At 36.4% G+C, this 22,843-nt stretch overlaps 1 protein-coding gene across 5 annotated transcripts in view; it reads right to left on the minus strand.

Moving 5' to 3' along the window:
- The window catches only part of FHIT (fragile histidine triad diadenosine triphosphatase), a 513,616-nt gene that overhangs the window by 386,501 nt on the left and 104,272 nt on the right, over positions 1 to 22,843 (minus strand). For all 5 annotated transcript variants that reach the window (XM_071756166.1, XM_071756165.1, XM_071756169.1 and 2 more), the window contains one exon: positions 5,111 to 5,232. In XM_071756166.1, the coding sequence (XP_071612267.1) occupies positions 5,111 to 5,210 (100 nt within the window). In that variant the 5' untranslated portion in view covers positions 5,211 to 5,232. The remainder of the gene's footprint in view (positions 1 to 5,110; positions 5,233 to 22,843) is intronic.

The raw sequence follows: 22,843 nt of genomic DNA on the forward strand, positions 1-22,843 counted from the left end.
CCTGTAGTCTCTTCTTCTAGAGCTAATAAGTAGTTCACTTCTTATTGTACCAAACAACATTTGCTGTCTGCATGTGATTCCCTTGCAATTTCCAGGATCATATTCAGGTTATGAAGTCTTTACCAAAAGCTCTTAGTTTTACCTCTTGCTAAAGAGTTAAAATGAGCATGACTGCTTCTCAGCATTTTGCTAAAGCAAAATAATAACAATAATAATAATAGTAATGCATACAAAGCTTCTGTAACAAGCACTAAAGAGCACTTTGCCATAGGGTTCAATAAGTATAATGTGTACTTGTAAAAGTGCAGTGTGCATTATTGCAATGTGTAAATGCAGATTTACATACTCTGCAATATAACTGAATTTTATTTTCTAAATCTTAGTTTTATGGCAAATTTTAACACTTATTTAGGCTAAAACATAAAATTCATAATTATGGAGCATAAATAAAGATGTGATAAATGTGTAATGTACAAACTAAATCTCAATAAACAGCAGCTCTGTAACTTTATGAAGAAATAAAAATTCATATACATGCTAAACACTATGGGTTTCAACCAAACTGGCGAGATAGTACTACTGTTCACTGAGAGCCATTGTGCTACCTTCAGTGGAAATTCTGTCAGGACTGTAACTAAATACATAAAATTACTTTTAAAATCTATTAAAAATACTACTAATCTAAAGGATTATTTCTTTCTAACTGAAAATCTTTTAAGCAAAGCAGCAATCATTTGTGACAGTATAGAGTATGTCAGCTTCAAGAAATATGGCAATTCTGACAGCATATGACAGGGAAATTCAGAGACAGACAAATCATACAACAAAGCAGACATCATTCTTACATTTCATGACCCTGGATCCCATCCCACCCATGCAACAGGCCCAGATCCATTACATCTCAGCTTAGGGTGTTATCAAGTTCTTGAAGGAGCATCTGGTTCAACTAATGTTTTCTCTACTCATTAATAATAGGAACAAGCTGCAGTAACTCACAGAACAGCACACTGTCTTGGCAACAAATAAAGACCATTAACTTCACATAGTGATGAAGTTGCCAGGAAATATCACATGCTATGGGTTTTTATATATGGTCTAGTCCCCACGACTGGAATATTTTCTTTTGGAAAACACTAGATCTCTGTGGAAGTTGCAGTACCAAATAGTCCTGAAAAATCCACTATATGACAATTAAATTAGATCTTTTTTTCTTTTTTTTTTTTTTCCTTTTCTTTTTCTTTAAATGGAAAAAACCTCTTATAATCAAACCCAGATGAAAAGTCACTGTAAAGTCTTTATTCTAATTTATTACACTCACACATACATGTGCACTTGCTGAAGGAGCAATGCTGTCCACCACACATTTCTATAAAATTGCTTGATCCTCATAACCCTCAGCTCATTGTTTGCAGCTGGAAAGCCTTTTTTTTTAATAACTAATTCAATAAACTGTTGAAAAATGCTTTGTATAATATAGTACTGCCATAGATCTGATGTTTGTCTCTGTCATTACATATTGCATTCAATCAATTTACAAATGTTGCTGTGTTCTTTTTGTGCTAGTTCTTATGGCATCCTGAACACAAATCCAAAGATCAATACCCTGAAAAAAATTGGACAACGCAAATGAATTATTTTATTTATAATAAAAGTCCTAGTACCCAAATGGATTCTACTAATCTTCAGAATCATTTTTCATGTTTAACACAAGATGAAAGCAAGTACCCTACACAATGCAACAAGAAAGGCAGTGATAAACAAACAAACAAATCAGTTCATATTTATTGAAGATATGAGCAAAACCATTTCAAGCTATGGCTAGGAAAACATCAATAAAATGGTAACCCATTCACAAAGAATTTGTTACCATATTAAAGAGCAGAAAGTCCCTGTCAAACAGCAGATGGATTTTCTTTAAAACAACAGCACAGTTCTGGTCTGAACTACAGAAGCAGCAAGGCTCTGAATGAAATAATTTAAGACAAGTAGAATCTTAGTCCCTGCTAGTTGCATGAGCCAATTTAGTTCATCTTGCACCTCTTGTGTGACAGAAACAACATCTTTGCTGACTACAGACATTTCCCTACATTACTGCAACCATTCAATAGCTACCTGTAAGATGATGACACGGTTATTGCAGGAAGCCATAAATGACTTCCCAGTCACTCTTTGCAGAGCAGCACTTAGACCAAACAGGGACTCTACTTTGCATAGAAAATGGTATTGGTACCTATATAAGATAGAAATCCCAGCAAGCCAACACCAAAACCAGCTCACCTCCTCCCCACTCCCAAGGCAACTGCTCAGATGGGCACTGCACACAGCATTCTCATCTAGGCTCTTGGCTCCATAACAATTCACAGGCATCACCGAAACAAAATCTTACCATTTCTGTACAAACCAGAAAATCAACACAGCAAGACAGCCCCAAAGCCAGTATCTCATTAGTGAAGACTGTAAACCAACATTATGTGCCTGACTTCTCTGAAATCAGACAAACAGGAGGGGCAGGGAAGTCCTGTCTTCCCCTTTGAACTAAATGCAGGAACAAAGCAGGTCCACACACCCCATTTTGTTATGGTAGTTGAGTGACCTGATGGCTTCAGACAGTGGTCAGAAACTTCTGAGTCTTTATGATTTTCCTGTTTGGTAACACCAAAGGGACTGACTGAGGGGAAAATGCACTGATCCTGAACACTGACCACATGTATCTCTCTCTTTCTGCACTTGGTTGTGCCATATGAGAAGAATGAGTTTGCTACTCCTATCAAACATGGAGATTTTAGCTTACACAAGACTTACACCAGCTGAATGCCAAATATCCCTTACTCTGTAGTAACATCCCAGTTAATTTCTATTCAAGAATCTGTAATAATCCTCACTCCCCAGAGATGCTATCACAAACAGTTCCTGAGTCCATGAACTAGTGTAAATCCATTAGACAGAAGTCTAATGCTGAGGTAGCTGAGGAGGCTTTTTCCAGGAACAGGGGAACCTAACCACAAATACTACGTTCTTGCTATTCCTACTCTTGGTTACAATTAGCACAGTTTGACTTTCAAGTGTCAAACTGAATTCACAGGATTGGCAGCTGGATATAAACAAAACCTGAACGTGTTAACTGAATAATCATGCTTTGGCATTGTTCAAATCATGAATACTGAACTCCACGAGACCATTCTGACTGATTTTGTTCCCGAGTACAGCTTTATTTTAAAACTAATACAGCAAATTCACAACTCCAACCCTGTGTTCTGTTTCAATATGGAATTTCAACCTCACTAGTTAATTAAAGCCACCACCTGGAGTGAGTCTGCTTTCAAACTGATTTCCTTTGTCTCTCTAATTCATACACGTTAATATTTTATTTTCTACTGAAAAAAATATTAAAAAAAGAAATGTCGTAAGTGTGCCAAAGACAAGGCAGATAAAATTATTGCAATAAAACAAAGAAAATACACTTGTTACTGCCAGGTCTTGAGATCAATGTTGCATTATACAGAGACTTTAAAGGCTTGCAACTGCAAACTGCACTATTTTACATACTGTATTTGAGCCTTTGCATCAACATCTTCTCTAACTTTTTCTTATTGTAATGAGAAAGGAAAGAGGTTAGGTTTTTATTACCTGAACATTTATTCAGTGGAGAAACAAAGACTTCATTATATATGACAACACGAGCTATTAAAACAATGTGACGCTATAAAATATGCTGCAATACTCATTATGGGATAACAAAGCTAAACCTTGGCAAATAAATGTATCTGCCAAACAGTCAGCAATAACCATACAACTACAGTTTATAATCTTTAATTATTTAAGAAGAAAAGACACTTGTAATAATTTTTATATGCTGCTTAACTTATCCCTACTAGCTGCTCACAAAAATTCAAAACAAATATCTTTAAACCTGAAATAATTCCTTTTTTAACAACAGAAGTAACTGTCCACATCACTAATTAATTGAAAAATAATTACCTATTGCTTTTAAAACTTTGCCAAACAGTACAGCTACTATTATATTTACTCTCGAACAAGAGGAAATGGCCTCAAGTTGTGCCAGGGGAGGCTTAGTAGAAATTAGGAAAAAAAATTTTCACCAAAAGGGTCCTCAGGCACTAGAATAAACCTATATAGAGAAGATCTATACTGAACAGTTATAAACTCCAGAATTGACTGGAAAAGAGGAGGGTTTCATATTCCAGATAGTTACGGGTTTAAAAAAAAATACTGAGTTACAAAATTTTAAATTACACATTAAATTACGAAAGAAACAACATAAGAAATAAAACTTTGAATAAACTCCAGACAACTTTCTTCTTCTCCCAAAACACGTTCAGCTATTGCCTAACAAAGCTCCTACTAACATTTTACCCTAGACCTGAATGGAAATGATTGGTCTTAAGAGTTCCTGCAAAGTTCACCTCCAGCTACTGACACCAGCACAAGTTACATAGAAGCAGAATATTAATTAGAAAATAATGTACCACACTATAGAAAACACTAAATAAGTACATTGACCATCTTGCATCCTATATAGTTTCTAAATTGAGAATTTTACTTACAACATGGGGCTTCATTATTTTATCAGGAAATGTGTGCACTATACAGAGGGTTTATTTAATCCATTCCTACCTAAATTAATCAAAGCAATCTGTCCCCCCAAAATAAAGAGTCTTCAGACAGGATTCTGCTGCCATTTGACAAATGGTGTACATTTAGCTCAGGGAAGTTGAAAATCCCCCATAAAGTAGTTACCACATCTAAAAATAAGTGACATTATTAAAAGGGAAGCAGGATGTGTTATTTAGCATAATATGAAATTTAAACAGTACCACCTCAGATACACTTTAAAACACTCTTAGTAGCACCTGGTTGTTTATACATCTTCTGTGGTGAAAAGGTCAATAGAAATTCACCTCTAAGGTCACAGTTGCTAAGCAACTGTTTTCGGCAGTTCTGCAACACCCATCAAGCATATTACGCTCCACTGCCTGGGTTCAGAATAAACCCAGGATGAATCCTACCTGGCTTTTGAAGCACACTGAGCTCCTCCTGCTTTTCCCAAGACATCAGGTGTCCATCCTTGAGGCACTGCTCAAAAGGATACGTCCTGGGACCACTGGCTTCCGATTCACGAGAGCGAAGGAGAGCTCAGTCTTCAGGAAGACCACAGAGGGTTTGATAAGGTGCTGTCCAAATCTCAGCATGATAAATGTTAATCTTCAGGGTCTGCAAGAGAGAACAGATAAGATAATCAAGGGACTAATTTCCAAACAACGAAATTTTCTATGCAGCTTCTGAAAGAAAGTGGCTCCTAGGCTCACCAAGGCATTGGGTGCTTCAAAAGGCTGGTATAGGTGGAAAGTGTTTATTTCTAGAGCAAAGATTTTGCATATTGTTTCTTAAACCCTTTTTCTCATCATCTTGGCAAGGCTATAAAATTCTAGACAGAGAATGCTACTTCTCCCTCCCATTTTCATTTGTTCTGCACTGTGTACACTTGAGTTGTATGTGCGTGGAGAAGCACAAATAGTATTTCACACGCCCTTTGTCACAGTGCAAATCAGTGTACACATGACTTGCAAAATAAACATTTTTTCTAAACCTCTACACTAAAATCCTCAATTGAAGAAATAATTAAAAATTAGGGAAAGTACATTTTGTCATTTTCGATCCATGCTTTCTAGTTTAAGCAACTGAAATATGAGTATGAGCAATAGCTGTGTGCAGCATTTTCTCACAAGAAAGCCAAAGATTTCAACTTTCATTCACCAAGAGCTTCTCTCCTCCTGGTGAGGATGAAAATCCTTCTTAAATAAGTAAGCCAAAATCCTAAAAGTGTCTATTTTAGGTCTTTAAGCCCTACAGTATTTAAAGTATTTAATTTAATCAGAAATATCCAAGGTGCTGGAGGGTAAAACATGAAGCAGTGAAGAATATAATGCGTCACAACAGTGCAGAACGATCGGAAGCACTGCACTAACACTACGTGCTTAAGCCAAGTGACTCATCAGAAAATTCAGTTGTATAAGTTGCTTCAGATGGATGAAGATACTGTTAGTCATGTAGGGTCTTTTGCTACAGTCCTTTTCTTGAAAGATTACTGTTGTTTTGTGAGCCCCAATCTTGGTTCTTAATCTGTAAGATTTATTCAGATTTAAGGTCTCGCTCCTTGTATCTGATTCAACAAGAAGTACACATAACAAATCCCTCTAATTGCACACTCTTTGAAAATGTCCTTGAAAAGGGCTTCTTCTTTGAAAGGAAGTTCTGGCTTTTTTAGCTATCTGATTCCACAAAACAACTTAATTAAATTAAATTAAGAATAACCCTTATTCTCTCCACCAGGCTACTGATAACTAAAAGCACTGTTCAGAGACATGGATTACACTTAAACAAAGAACCAATACTTGAAAGTAGCAGATACTGATTTCAAACCTGATGCTTTTTAATTCAATTTAAGAAGGAAAAGGACCTGAGATTTTGGCATTCACCAGAAGTCATCTGACTCTCTGCTGCCATTAGCAAAAATAGAAAATAGCAAGATAAGGTTGATGACATGGGAAATAAGGCCTTGATCCCATGCCTCAACTATTGAGACTCCAAGGAAGCTGGAAATGGATGACTTGGTGCTTTTCCATTCTAATTATCTATCTAAAATTACTTGGGTGTCCTGTAGGTCTTCCCAGCCTAATGGTGACTTTGAAAATCGTTATTTAAGAATAACAAAATCCCAGTCTGAAGTGTACATTGCAAAATTCTTCAATTTGAAGAAAGGAACACATATGGATAATTACAAAAATTAAGGTTAAAGTTTTTTTTAATAGCTTCATGTTAAGGACAATGGCATCCCCAGAGGTAGAAGTTTTGCTAAGTCAAAATGTCACTGCAGGCAGTGGATTTGTGTAGGACCATACTGGAGAGCTGAGAAGCAATCAAAACCATTTTTATTCAAACAAAAAAATCCAATAAGATGCTTAAATATCCAACTATCCTAAATATCCTACTACTTATCTAAATATTCCATAACTCTACCCAAAATAATCCATGGCTGTACAGCAAGCACTGCAGCAAGGGTAGAATATTCCAGAGTGCAGCTCACAGGAAACTGCTACAAGCAGAGCAAATTTTCAGTCATCTGAATTCTACCTACTTATTGCTTGAATGGCCTGTAAACAAGATGAAATCAATACAGTACAGGTGCATGCATGCTAGTCATGAAATGCAAATAGTGTGTGCACAAGGTTTCCCAGCTGACTGGAATCACCTCACTACGTCTGTTCCCTCAGGGACTTTCATTTTTCACATAATGAGTAGGTCATTGCCAGCTAAAACAGAAATTAAATATAATTGGTGAAAGATGTTTCTTCTTTAATGATAGTAGTCTTTCTAATCCCAGTAATAAGGAGCACAATTACATAGTAATGTTAGAAAATGAAAGAAATCCATTTCTGATAAAAGAAAATTTCAGGCCAGTTTAACACAGCTTCTATTCTGACTATTCAGATCAAAAGTGTATTTACTCTTCTTCATATTGCACGTATACATTACACTGCCTATTTCGTCTGCCTCATTTTCCTAATTAAATTTCCTTCAAGCTGTGTTCCTGCAGTTATAGGTGTGAATATACTATTAAAGACTAACATAGCAAGTAGACTAATTTTACAGGCACAATAGATCTCAATTTTGTATAACCTGCACTAGAAAAAAATTACACTGGCATTTTACATTACACCTTGAAAGAGAAGAGTGCTAAAAATAAGAAAAATGTTGAGATACGCTGAAATCTTTTAAATATGATTACAGTTTTATAAAATTTGGGTAACAGGCACATTGCCTTTGTTCGGCCTTTTATAAGTACTGCTCGTACATTTAATCTATTTGAGAGGAAATCTAAACACAGGTCTCAAATCTCCAAGTTCATTTAGTTGTGGGGGCTAGAGGTTTTTGGTTTGTGCTTCATTTTTTAAATAGCAGATGTTGTAGAACCATTCTTGTAAAATAGACAGGAAGAACTCCAAGCAGAATGTAAGGTTCACCTAAAGACAGGTCCCTTGAACATCAAGATAGGTGTCTGCTTGTTCCTTGTCATCTCTGGAGTCAGAGACCAATACCCTGGAACACCACTGGAATTACTTTCTCTGTACTGACTATGAGGAGCCATGGCACTAAATCTTTAAGGCTGTCTTCCTCCAACTGAGAGGTTCATTGAGATGGTGCTGGTCTCCAAAATGCCCTTTTATTTTATCATACACTCACTCATCCTGAACAACAAAGTGTTGGTATCACCACCCACCAGGAAGCAAGCTGAAGGCTTTTGCTGAGCAATCCTGTAAGCACTGTGTGAGTAAAGCTACAACTCTGGTTTAACAAGAGAAGACAAGACAATGCAAAATGGGCTAACTTAAAATGTGCATATTAAAGAAACTAATTACAATACCATTATCTCCGTGCTAATGTAAATGAATATTTTAGAAACAATCCAAGCAGATTTCTCTCAAAATTTGTCATTCTACCATATTAATGTCACCTATTCATTAGCTGCAACTCAATTTGACAGTAAAAACACTGCAAATTTATATGGCAAACAGAAGAAAACTTCGCTGACTTATTTTTAAGCCTTAAAAAAAATCGTATTTCTTTAAAAAAATCAGCAATATCAGACTTGTGTCACACATTGTAGTTAAGGGAACAAAGTTACTGTCCAGTAACTTACGTTCATGGCTAACTTCAGATTTTTTTCAGCACATTTGCTGAGCTGCCATTTATCCTAAAAAAAAAATATATTCTTAAACACATTTGACATTTTTCCCTCTAAAAGGTTTGGTTATATAAAAAGTGATGTTTTTACTTAAACATCCGAATTCTGCACCACGTTCAGGAAATGATGTAAAACAAGGAACTGTCTCCCCTCTCTTCACACGCTTTATTATTTTTTATTCATTCCCTCCCCTTACTGCCACTTTGTGAGGATGAAATCCACACAATTCAGATTACTTATTTAACCCAAGCACATATCAATGAATGTCCTTGTTCCTAGCAGCTAGGATTTACCATTTTGATCAAAGATTTTTAAAAAACACTAACAAAAAGAAATCATTCTAAAATCACTCAGGTTTTCCACTAGCCCTTTGCTGGTAAGAGCAGCTTTATCTCTCAGCATCTTCCATTCCCACTGTTGTAAAAGATTTAACTACATTTTGATTTCTTCCAGTTTCAGAACACAGCCTCCAATTAAAAAAACCCTCTCCCTTTTCAGTGAGCCAAAATATAGCATCCTACTGCTATTTTTGTTCTGAAAAAGCCAGGAAGAATTAGGAAACCAGAAAAGGTGCTCAAGTATCTTTGACAGCCATAGCCTAGATTCTCTCCATGGGGGTGGTATTTAATGCTCCACATGGGGTTGAAAGGAAAAGCTTGTGTGGATTATTTTCCATTTTCACCGCCCACAGAAGCTACTGAACAGCAAGCCCATTACATTTGATGCATGCAACCAATTCTGGCGGTGTTGACAAGGATCAGCTTCTCACATATGCAGATTATGATGGACTTGAATCCACTACATGTGGCTGTCCCTGCTTAATCAAGCAGCAAAGAAAACATCAAAATTATAACCGTTCAAATATATTTCCATTTACTTAGCATGATCAATCAAGCTAAATTACCTACACTTAAAATTAAAAAAAGATTGTGGTCTATTGCACAGTACCTAAGGACCTTCATGTGTATGATGCGAAGGGCCATCCCTTTGCAGTCCCACAGCCTGCCTTCTCTCTTCCAGTTCTGTTCCCTTTCACCAAAGCTGCAGCAGCTTTTCCAGCCCCTCTGGGACAGTATTTTTCCATTTTGCTCTCAGTGTTGATCTCAATGTTTTGTACCCGGAGGCCCAGGTATTTTTACAGCAGATTCACCTAAGGTGTGAATATGACCACCAAGAGAATCCTCCCTTCCTCTGCTCCCTTCTCCTACTGCATGTTTATAGGTTTTGGATTACATCACTGGCCCTAAAAACATGCCCACAGAAAGCTTGTCAACCAAGCAGAATCCAACCCCAAGCATAGGATGCTCCAGTTCACTTTAACAGCATCACAAGCAGGAACCTGAGGAAGGGCTGATGAGAAGCAGACAGTTCCCAGTTGTAGTGGGCCTGACTGGGATGGTGTTAGCTTTCAGCACAGTAGCCTGTATGGTGCTGTGTTTTGGATTTCTGACTAAGCAGTGTTGATAACATAGCAATGTTTTGAAGCTAACCAAATAAAACAAAAGAAACAAGAAAAGCCCAGACTTCAGTCTGCCCATCTAGAGCTTCACAACTTCATCTGTTAAATAAGATTGTGTCCAATTTTCATCATATTAGCAGAGATGATCCAGAATTATGACTCCTCCTTCCACCATCATCCCAGATGACACAAATCCAATGAATTCTGATAACTAAGAACTTTACAAAATCCATGTACCATGTAGCAATGATTTTAAGGAAAAGGTTTTATGAAATGGGATACAATCAACAGGTTCACCTCTTCGTTGGCTTCTACTGAAAGAACAAAACAGGTACAAGCATACATATGCAATATAATAAGTGATGTTCACTTTCCTCAGTGGTAATCTCCTAGGAACAAAACACAGCCCAAAACACACTATGTTTTAAATCCTGTTTCATAACTGGCATCCACCAAAGCTGTTATCCTGATGCACAGAGAAATCAGGGTTTTGGTTTTGCCACATGAAGTCATTCTGATGAACGAGACCTTTTGTGTTGTTATAACTATGGTGAGTATTGGAACAACCAATGGCTTTTATTAAGAAGAAAGACTGAATAATATATTACCAACACTAAGATCAAGGGAAAATACGTTTTACCACAGAAAAAATATTAATATCAATCAATGACATTTTTTAAAGCAGGAAGGTGAAAGGCAGAAAAGGAAAAAATTAAGCAAATGCTACATACAATGCAGTAAATTGCAGAAATTACACTGTGAAAATCCTTTTTTCTAGGGTAGATACCTAGGGCTACATTACATGCTAGAGGAAGAATAAAAGCTTGTGACATTTGTTGAGATATTTAAATGCAAGGAAAACTACCCTGGCAAAAGTAGAGATGGGGAAGGAAGGTAGCTATAGAGACCAGCACACTGCACATTGAAACACTTGTGTTTTACTCATTTCTTTTGAGGCTACAAACTCAGAGAGCTGACAAGGTGGGGTGGTTAGGAATGTTCTTTTGCTATATCCTTCAGTGGAAAAAGGTGGCTTTAAAATGCAGAGGGAAAAAAGCTGTTTTAGAATTCTTATTTATTGTAGCACTATATAAAGTCACTTTATTGGTGACAGAAATACACACCAGGAGTAAGTCTTACCCTGAAGTGGCTTACTATTTCCCTAGAGTGAATGCAGTATGGACAGCTGCAGAATTGGACAGAAAGATGGAGCAAATAGAGCTGCAGAAGAAAAGCTGCAGGGAGCTAAGTGAAAAGATTCAAGGACTAAAAGTCCTTAAGAAGAAAAGAGATATGGCTGTTCCAAAAATTCCAGGACAATATAAATACACAATATAAACACAATCAGAAAGGAAGATGGCACAGGGTGTGCTATGGCAAAAGGCTGGTCCATACAACCCAGGGCCAGAACAGGATTACGAAAAGTCCATTCAAAAATAAGTGTGAGATGAGGAAGAGATGTTGCATTGTGAGTTTCCAGACACACTCCAGAATTTTTATGTCACTGAGAAACCAGCTACATAATTTTAAAAACCTCTGTTGACTCAGTATACAATACTGAGGAATTATTTTTTGCATTTTGTTCTTTGTTCCTTACAAAACTTTTATACTTAGCACCAGAGAAACTGAAACATGCAAAAAGTTTCACCTTCTTCAGATGAAAGGACTGCAGAAATAAATAGAGCCTTTCTAAAAAGAAAATTGTCATCAAAAAGATTGAGAAAAGTTAAGACCCCAAGCTTCCCAATTTTCTTCCTGCTTTTAGGCAATAGTCTATATATTTTTTTTTCTTACATATTGTCACCACACAGAATTGCATGAGTGACATAATCAAGTTGTAAACCAAGCAAATAATTCTGGTGTTCTGGTGGGGTTTTTTGTTTCTTTTGTTTGGGTTTTTTTATTATTTTTTGCTTGATCTTTTTGGGTTTTGCAGTTTTTTTCTCTGTATTTCTGGCAACTTTGCATCACTTCACATACCACCAAAAAATTTTCGTGTTACTCCTAACTTTTCAACATTAAAAAAAATTTAAAAACCAAACAAAAACACACCAAAAAAACCCCAAACAAAACCAAAACAACAACAAGAAACAACAAAACAAAACAACAACAACCGAAACAACCCACCACATTTCTGGTCAGACAATTAATTGGAACAACTGAGTCAGTATTATGTTCTCATTTGTCAGTAAACCTGATAACATTTTAAACAAGAATTGGGTGCCAGATGACTGTTCTGCAGCTAATTCTGGAACAAATTTCCATATAATCCACTGAAAGTGCTTTGGAGTTCCTTGCCAGCAAGCCTTTCTAATAAGATATTCATGAGTAATTAGGAATCTATAGACATGATTAAATCTTAATCTACAATATGCAGGATGAATGTTCAGGATGAAGCACAGAAAACTGGCAGAGAACTCAACTGGAGATCGTGTTGCAGATTCAAGAATTTGGCTGCCATTTGTCAAAGCTGATGCTATGATTTATTTGTGAATTCCTCAGATAACTCTTCAAACAGACTGCTAGCCCAGTTCCACAGCCTTCCACTTCCAGTCCTGTTTGAGTACCAGTATCAAATATTATGCACAAATTGGCTATTTCTAATGAAAAATTCTGGCCTATCATTGCACCTCTTAAATAATGGATGTAATATGCCTGGTTCTTATTACTAAAATATGTACACATGATACATGTGTACCACACAAGCTACCCAGTAGGTGTCTGTACTTTGCAAAGTTCTCTCTTTGACTTTTTCCACAATAGCAAGTTGTGCTGTAATGTCACAGCAATACCATTAAGATCTGGGAACAGCTGGCTTTAAGCAGCCTGAAAATGGTTGCAATTGAAAACAAAAGAGACCTTGAATTAAACTGAAAAATTAACTTTCTTTTGTTAATAAGTGATCACTTGACTTCACAAGTGCACTTCACAGTCAGGACAAAAACCTCCTGAGTGTCTACATGGAGAGTAGCCTTCCAGTTCCATAGGAGTTCTGCACTTGGCAAACTACAAGGAATGTTGTCTTACAAGCAAAACACAGGCTAACACTAAGGAGGTGTTTAAAGAAACTGCAATAGGCAGGGCCACACTGAACACAAGACATTTCACTTCTCTAATAACTGTCAGCTAAAGATGTCAAAGAGCTTTGGAAAAATTTATAGAAATATCAGTCCTATGGCTAAGTAAACAAAGGACTGATAGACTTAGAAGAGCACAAGTTGACATTAAAAGATACAGTAAAATCTTTATTTGGTTACAGTACTTGGTTCTTTACTAATCAAAATTCACCAAAATTAACAAAAAGACTCACAAATCACTTTTTAAAGGTTTTTAAGGTTTTAAAGGACTATGAAGTAGAAAAGGGTTACCTTAAATTATCTATACTACTCTTAGCAGCCAGCACTCCTAAAAAAATATCTGTCATAAAATAAACTGGCTTAAAATAAACTGCCAACAGAGAAAACACAAGTAAAATTGCCCTTCTGAAATCTTCATTCACAAAGCCAAGCCATGACAACATAAATACATACATGCTATCTGTTATGAAAATAAAGTACACTTGGAAAGATTCTCTTAGCTTTTATAATGGAAAAAACAACACCCCCTTCTAGGCAATACAAATTCTGAATTAATATTCATTCACCAAATTAACTGGATCATGAACTTAAATATTCCAAATTAATCCTTTTCCATTACAAAAAAAAAATCAAACAATCAAATTGACAAGGATGAGAATTCAGATGTCTTGTGTAATCCCAATTTATATGCAAGCATTAAGAATGAGTCTTAAATAATAAAATCATATATATGAGTCTTCAACAGGACCCACTGCCTCTTCTCTGCAGGCAATTCACTGAAGAAGTTTTCCTCCTTCAGAGAAAGCTCTGAGTTCCTGTGTGATACTACACAAGGTACCACATGAAACCTTTCCTTAGCCATCAATACTGCCATGTAAATTTTCAGTTTACACAAACGAGATGCTGAGGAAGATATGGAGACACAAGAAAAAACACACCTGAAGCTGAAGAAGCGAGTGCTGTTTTATGAACACAGTACATACTGTATGATCTGAAGGGCTCTAAAAAATCTAATCTTAAGTCTTAAAATGTGCATCCAAATTCGGTGAATTTTTCTGACCTTAATCTGTGTCAGTTCCCCATCTGTAAAACAGAGATAATACTGCATCCCTCACTGGGGTTTCGTGGAGATAAATTTAATTTAAAACCTGTGATGCACTTGAATACAGTGGTGGTGAGCGGAACAGAAAAGCCTATAAGGAAATAAATAATTTTGACTTCTGGACAGGGGCTGAATCATTCACTGTAAATAAGGCTTAGGACCAAACAACAAACACTTAAGATAAAACAGCATCTTGAATAGTTGAGCACTAATTGAGCACTGTCCATCTTGTGTACCAAGTAAAGAAGAAATCATCTGGAAAAGTGTTATGTATTCTTATAATTAAATACATCATCATAGTGCATATGCATAAGAGAAGCTGAATTAGGTTGCAATGCCAGCCTTAATGTTAGCACTCTTTGCTCTTGACTGCTTGCTTTTGCATTCTTAATAGCATTCCCTCCATGAAGTGTGTACCTGTAACATTTATATAGAGAATGAATTATGATCTCATTGTGAATCTCTGATTTCCATGCACAAGTGGTAATGAAAAAGCTTGGTTAAAAAAAAAAAAAAAAATTGCATTAGAAAAATAAAATACCAAGCTTGCCCAGGCTTGGTAAATTCAGCAGGGCTTCTTCTGAATTTTCTATTCAATTGCTTGAAACTGTCCAAGTGCTACTTCTGTTAACACTTACTATGCATTACCATAAGAGACTTTGGAAGGGAAAATATACCTAGGGACTGTTCTTTCAATGTTTATCAAAGGCATTCAATTTTCATTCTCAACAATAACAGCAGCTGATATGTTCCCTTTGCTAGCTCCTGTGAAAATAAATCAGGCAGATATTAAACTAGAAGTGCACATGGGAATCAAGAAGATATCTCCCCAACATGCTCTCCAGGGCCTTCCTTCTCTCCCCAAAAAAGCCCCTCTGCACCTTGTAGGAGCAGGTGATGGCTGATTTTGTGAGGGTTTATATAAAAGTCTTTTCCAGTGACAACTCCAGACTCCATATACGTGCTCTGAAGGCAGCAGGCATCAATTCAACAGTCCTCTGAGAATACAGTTCCTCCAGAAAGAGCCCTGAAGAAACAGTCCTGCCAACTGACCCAAAACACTGGACTATGAAGCCAGATCCTTTCCATTCCTGATTTGAGATGACATTACTGCACATTTAATGTAAGAAGAATTGGACCTAGCAATAGAGATCACAACCAGATCCCGCAAGTTTTAGCTGAAGGAGCTTCCTAGAACAAAAGTACCAAAATAGCAGAAAGCATTCAAGTTGAAATTATTTTTTTCAATATTAAATAATTTGAAAGTGATCACATATTTACTGGCCATCTGAAACAAACAGATTTCCCAAAGACTGTACAAAACCTAAAGAAAACTCTCAAATTTAATCTGCATAAAATTATCAATAGTCTTTAAGTTAACCAAGATAAGAGAAATCCATTATAATGTAACTGAAACATCTGACTTCAGAGGTTACTTGGAAGACATTCTTCAAACCAACAAAAATTCACAATATTCACTTTCTCAACAGATCTTACATATTTATAACAATTATTGTAGTAATATGAACCCAGAAAATGTTGTACCTAGAATATCCGATCTTCTCCAAAAAGGTAACAGAAAACCAACATCTTTTAAATATTTAATTAGGATAAATCAAATTTACATAGTGGTATGCTGCATTTTCAGCTAGGGACGAAGACAAACACCTCTGCATATTATCAGTACTTGAAAGTGCAGTCATTTCTCTTTCAGTTTGCTTACAGAATGTCTCCAGAGATTTTAACATTATTGTGCATGATTTCAGGTGCTTCTTTTATTTTTTTTATTTAACTGGTTTATTGTTGATATAAGTTGGGACATTACAATTTCAACAGTAAAATATTTGGTACTTGATCAAAGTTTCAGATATGACCTAAAATAATTGTATTTGCCTCTAGCAAATATTTGAGTTTTGAACAAAACTTCTGATGAAGCTGAAGAAAATTACTACAGATTGAAATGCACTGACAGATGTGCTATCTAGCAAGGGATTTCCCTGGAAATCTTCTAGTTTTCTTTCATTAATTTAAAAAAGGTTTATTTAAAATCTGTTAGAATGTGCTGAAGTACAGGGTCATGTAATAGCTGGTCTTAGGAAGAAAGGGAAAATACAGCTGAGAAACACATAGTTGAAATAGTAACAACATATGTAAAAACTTGAAGACTTAAGTGACATAACATTAGAAACACTGAACAGGGAAAGTTGTGCTTTTCCCTGTCTCTTCCCATCTCTTTCCACTGCTCCCTTGAATGAGCAAGCAAAAGTATCCATATACCCTTCACTGAAAGTATTTATAAGTGCACTGAAGAAAAGTTCTTTCATTATTGTTGTAATCAAGTACTCCCAACTTGTCTCTTAAACGGTCTTGGAAAAAAAAACAACAAACTTTCTCTGCAGTATGAATAGGTAAATAACTCATATTTTGCTACCTGATTTAGCAGGATGCTTGAATGCATACATATGTAGCAACACATGCAAATTCTGTCTACTGTCTCACTTAAATCTTAAAAAATCTTAGAAGATCTTAGAAAATCCACAAACTGAAGCAGTTTAATAGGTGATCACATCCCTTGAAAGTTTCATCTGTGACAGGAAGTTTTAAAAACTAATTTTTATTCTTCCGCTCTCTGAAGGAATTGAACTGATGATCTAACTTGAGTTAAACCAGGTTATTTGGTATTAATCCTGACAATTTATTGTTATTTTAACACACGCTCATTAACTCTGCGTTGCATAAGTGGAGTGAAGCTTCCACCATCCAGCAACCCAGCCCATCCTCTATGTGCTCCCCTTAGGTGCTTCAATTGCCCTGGAATGAGCTCCCTTCTCAGCACCACACTGCTCCAGTGCTACAGCACAGAAACCCACTGCCACAAAAGTGACCATTTCCTGGATAAAATCTTCCAAGTGGAGATTTTTTGTTGTTTTGCTTGCATGTAACAGACCCCTAACATGTTTACATGGACAGCGAGACTCAAGTGCTAACTCCTAAAATGCAGCAAACCATTCCAGTTCTACATGCAGAGTGTCTATTCCAAGCTGAGATTTATGGATATGTTTACTTTAAAGAATGCAATCCGGGGTCTTACTCTAAGATTTAGGACTGATATTTTGTAATTCATTCTTTTAACTGAAGAATGTATACAGGTTGCTATAGCAATAGCTAATCTGTATTCCTACATCTGAATACTCAAAATTATTGCTTTTGCAATGTACTTTGATATGCATCTCTTCAGAATGTACAGCACAGGATACCACATTTCTAGATTTGCTGAGGTGCAGCCTCTCAGTTTGTGCCTGTGCCCTGGACACTTGCACTGCTAAAACAGGCAAACGTGCTTTCAGAATCTTTGCACTGATGATAAAGAAGCTGCTCCACAGAATCAGCAATTTGGGACGCATAATCTCAGATGCAAGAATTTTACAATCTCACAACAAATCCCTGAAGCAATTCCATCCCTTGAAATGGGATTTGAAACCCATAAGCAGTGTGGGAAGTTGCCACGTTCCCCCTTAGTGAACTCGTGCAGTTCTGTGCATGGAGGCAAACAGACAGCACTGACCCTGCTCTGCAGGAGATTTACCTTCCAACAGACACAAGGAGGAAATCAGGCTTGTGCTTTGCTTTCTCAGAAGGACAGTGAGCATGTTACTACAGTGCTCCTTATTTTACTAACATTTGGTGCACGTATGTAGACACCTATATCCACACAACAAAACCAGGAGAAGAGGCAGTTCCACTGCTCACATTTTGTCATTATTTCTCTGTTGGAGAAAACCCTCAGCAAAGCACACTTCTCTCTAGCTAGTTACAGTCCCCTTCACCCTTCCCATACACTCGTATTCCCTGTTCCTTCTGAACACAAACATACACAGTCAAACATTTACTGAGTACACAGGAAACAAGCCAAGGTACCAGGAGCCAGAGCTATTACTTCTCAAGTTCAGAATATAGAATTTACCCACCCAGGGTGCTCAGGGAAAAGACAGAAGGCAGCAGGAAGATGGATGAATCTGGACTGAGCAGTCCTTGATTCCACAAATAGATCTTGCTAATACAGTAACATATGAATGATCAGCTCTTCCCCAGAGGCAACCCTGTCCCCCAACAAATGAAGGTATGGAATCTGATATGACAAATACTGATTTCCCAAGAGGAATTTGTTTTCTAAACACAAGCGAAGTATTATCTCAAATCAGCAATCAAATCTCAGCAGCAGTTTGCATTTAAAGACATTTAAACTATTATCCTATAGTGGATAAGAATGCATTTACATACAATTATTGTATTGATTAGATATAAGTGTTACTATACTTAACTATTTCTGAAACAACACTACTTTAAATCACTTTCTCATCTTATTTTGGTTTAATTTGTTAACAGCACAATCTAAAGCCTTTTCAACAGAAAGGAAAAAATTCCCATCATCCTAGAATCAATTTAAGGTATGTTATCAGAAATCCTACTTACAGCATCAATACTGTAAGACCTTGTATTCTCTGCTGTCACTTAGTTCCACTTCATTTACATATATCAGGTAAATTGTCCATAATTTATTTTACTACTTGAAAGAATTCAGAGCCTATTCCTGCAGTCAATGGGAATGGATCTCCCATCTGTGAGACTTGTATTTGACTCAGATTTAACTGATGAAATAACAAGGTTCCTGAAACTTGAAGAGGAATAAGAGGTGGATTATAAATGGATACACCAATTCTATTTAAGACAACATAGTCAAGATTCATCCTATTTTTTCAGCATGTATATATAAAAACAATAGTATGAAATATCATGGGAACTTGAAAATCTATTTCTTAACTGGTATATCTAGCTCCTGGCCATTCCTCTGATGAATAAAGGACATCTACTACTACCCCCCTCCTAATTTATTCCATTAACTCATTGTCTACTTGCACAATATTTTGAGCTGCCTTTACAGGGCAAAGAGCAACTTTTGCAATCAAAATTAACTCTAAGATGATACTAGATAATTTGCTAAGTCATCTGATTACCTTTCAGCAGTATTTATACTCTTCCACATGGTATGTTGCAGAAGTATTGACAGAAAGAACAACAGAAAACACCAAAGGCATTCATTAGGTCTCCAGGGAATGCCAGGTGATGCAGTTGTGCTTTCAACAAGGAACAGCTGCAGAAACAGGTCTGGATAACTTGCAACCCATAATTCTGAGAACTAGCAAGCAAAACCAGAATCCACAGATTGGGCAAATCAGGTTCTTATATTCTTGCTAGCATGAAACCAGCTAATGGCAAAATACTGGAATGGTTGATATTTATCTTTATTAATAAGCAATTGAAAGAGATTGAAACTAATGTGATTCAGGATGCATTTATGGGAAATAAAGTTAGCAATCTGGAACCTAGAAAAAAAATTTTAAATGCATTTGAAAAATTCACTGGAAAAAAGCAACAAAAAAAAGCTGCATCTTAAAAATTATTCATGTTTCCACAAAACAACTTAGCAGAAAGTGACGTTTTCATTAAGAAATTGGAATTATGTAAAGCATGAAATACAGAAATCAAAACAAAGTTAAATCATTAATAGATATCAACAAAAAGCTCAGACTCATTCGAGTTTATCTAAACACTACAGAATTTAGCATTAAACCCAAAACTAACATTAAATTAACTGGTATTTAAAAGGAATGCAAATCACTACAGATTAGACTATTGCACAATAGACTGAAAATGCTCTGAAGTACAGCACGACACCAAGGCCAAGCAAGGAGATGCCTTGACTGGAAAACCTGGGCAAAGACAAGCAGGGACTGTGCTAAACATCAAGTTTTAAGTCAGCTGTCATATTTGCATATCAAGGAAGCACACTGAGAATCAGCAGTTTAGAAGAGACCTGGAGTCATCAGAATTAACTCCCAGAACTTGCAGCAAAGGGTTGGCATCATCACTGGACACACACAGGGAAATCTCAAGAACATAAACAGAGGTTAAACTATTGCCTGTATTTAGCACAGATGCAGCCCCAGTTGGAAGAAGGCCTCATTCAAGGGTCTCTAAGTTTTTTAATCAGGTGGATATAATGGAGCATATTCAAGTGAGACAAACACAACAAATAATTAGAAAAAATACTTCACAAAAAGACACAGAACTCTACCTATCTTGCTTATTGGAAAAAGGCTTGAGGAGTGCCTTGAGTGCCAAAGCATCTATAAGCCACAAAGAACTTCACAGTCTAGAAACAGAGGCACAAAAGCTGCCATTGATGGAAAATATTAACTATTAGAAAAGATTAGATTAGAAACCAAGTCCATGTTTTCTTCAGTGTATTTCTCTTAAGGATAAGTTATTATTTGAATAAATTACCAAGAGCAGGGATTTTCTATCAAGAATAATTTTAACAAGTCAACATAAGCTGTTGTTTTGAAAGATCTAAGTCAACTATTAGTTAATTTGGGGAAGTTGTATGGCTTTGCCCAGTGACTATGGAAGATAGACTTCAGGTGACCACACAGGTGCCTGCCTCTCTAACCTAAGAAATAGTTCCTTTAAGCAATCTTTCTGCTGTACATAGCAGGCTGACCAATATTTTGGTGATTTTAGTGTTATGAGCAGACAGGTATAGTAGGGAACTGAATAAATGAGGTAATTTGTAATTAAAATAAAATGCAATTTTAATTTCTGTAACACCTTTGATTCTGTTATGAATGCCAGCCCAGTACTTACATAATAACCTACATTAATCTACATTATCTTTGCACCTTTTTAAAAACTTGGTATGCAGCCTCTTTTCTCAGTGCCAAAAAAATCTGCCACCACAAGCAGAAAAACCCCAATTTACTTTTAGATTCAAAATACAACTTAAAGAGTTTAGGATTACTACTGGTAGGCTCTACCAATAGTCATCACTAATCACACATATGTTTTTATTTGCAATCAGGTACAAAACAAAATTTAAAAAGAGTATTACAGTGTAAACAATACTTAAAACTAAGTACAAGATTTCACTTTGTAAATAAGTAAACAAACATTTGGCTTTTTCTCTCTGTCTCTTCTTCCAAAAATTTTTAGCTTGAAGTGGGCAAAGCTTATTCAAGTGAAAACAAACAAGGCAGATGGTTAAACATATGTATTGTCTGGAATTCCATCAACTTACCAGTTACCAAATTACCACTAGGTACTATTGCTCATCACCAGTACTGGAAAAATTAATTAATCCTGGGAGAGCTGTATAAACCAGCACATGGAGCAATAGCCTTTCATTTCCAGTGGTCGTTTTCAAGATTAGATTCCCAACAAAAAACATGCAGCATAGTTGTAAATTTTCACAAAGATTCAGCTGCCACTGCCACCACCATATGTCACAGAATCTCTCTAGGCAGAAAAAATGCAGTTTCAAGTTAGAAGATAGATTCAGAAATTCACTTTTTTTTTTCTTTAAGAAAAAATATTTTTAAAAAGCCATTCCTATTCCAGACAACACACAAACATTCACTGAAGTCCCTGCTGAATTTCAGAATTTCAGTGTCATCTAAAATATAAGCACTATTTTAAACTTAAAACTTGAAAAATTTAAGGAAGGACACAAACTCAAACCAACAGAGAAGTGCAGCACTTTTTTTATCTTCAATGTAGATCAAAGCATGCTCACACATACGGCTGTATGAACCTGGGAGAAAAAGAAAAGCAATAAAAGTGCTTTTCTGTTAACTTCTGCAATGCATATTCACATCCAACAGTGTTGGTGCAAGACCCATCATAAGACTCATAAAGGTTGCCAGGATCAAGAGAGTTACTCCAGAAAAAGCCTTACTCCAAGGGCACACTAGGACATGGCACCTACATCCTATCTCTGCTTAGGATGCAAGGTGGATGCAATTCTGACAGACCTGTCTAAGTTAATGCATTCCAAGGTAAGTCTAAGAAGTGCAAAAGGAAAAACAAGATTCCTACAGAGAAGAAGCCTGGGTACATTGCCCAGTACCACTTCAGGGAGACCTAAGAGTGAGGCAGGCCCATCCAGAGCCAAAAAAATGGCTTGTCCAGACTGAGAAGGCAAAAGTACCACAGACCAATGACTCCTAACACACAAGTAAACTTAAAAGTCCTTTAGAATTTAAAATTGAACTTCACAAGCCTCCCACTCTAATGACTGCAGAGTTTTGAATAGGAAAGGATATTATTTGAAATGTCTCACTTTGCCTGAAGAGAACAACTATAATGGTTACACTATTGTATAAATACCTCTGCTCAGGGATCATCTTTGGTTTTTTAAAAAACAGAAGTCTAGTTAAAACGTAGCTTTTTACTACAAGATAATTTTTTTTTTTTTTTTAAATATCTTAGCAGGAGACTATAGTCTTCAGGGACTGAAAAGCAAAGAAGAGAACAACTCAGAAGCTTAACAGCCTTGCAGTGAGTGGTCTGGCCTCTTGCAAACAGGTATAGGGATCAAGAGCAAA

Source organism: Heliangelus exortis, chromosome 12 (genome assembly GCF_036169615.1).
Source record: "Heliangelus exortis chromosome 12, bHelExo1.hap1, whole genome shotgun sequence".
In the NCBI taxonomy this organism is placed as follows: domain Eukaryota; kingdom Metazoa; phylum Chordata; class Aves; order Apodiformes; family Trochilidae; genus Heliangelus; species Heliangelus exortis.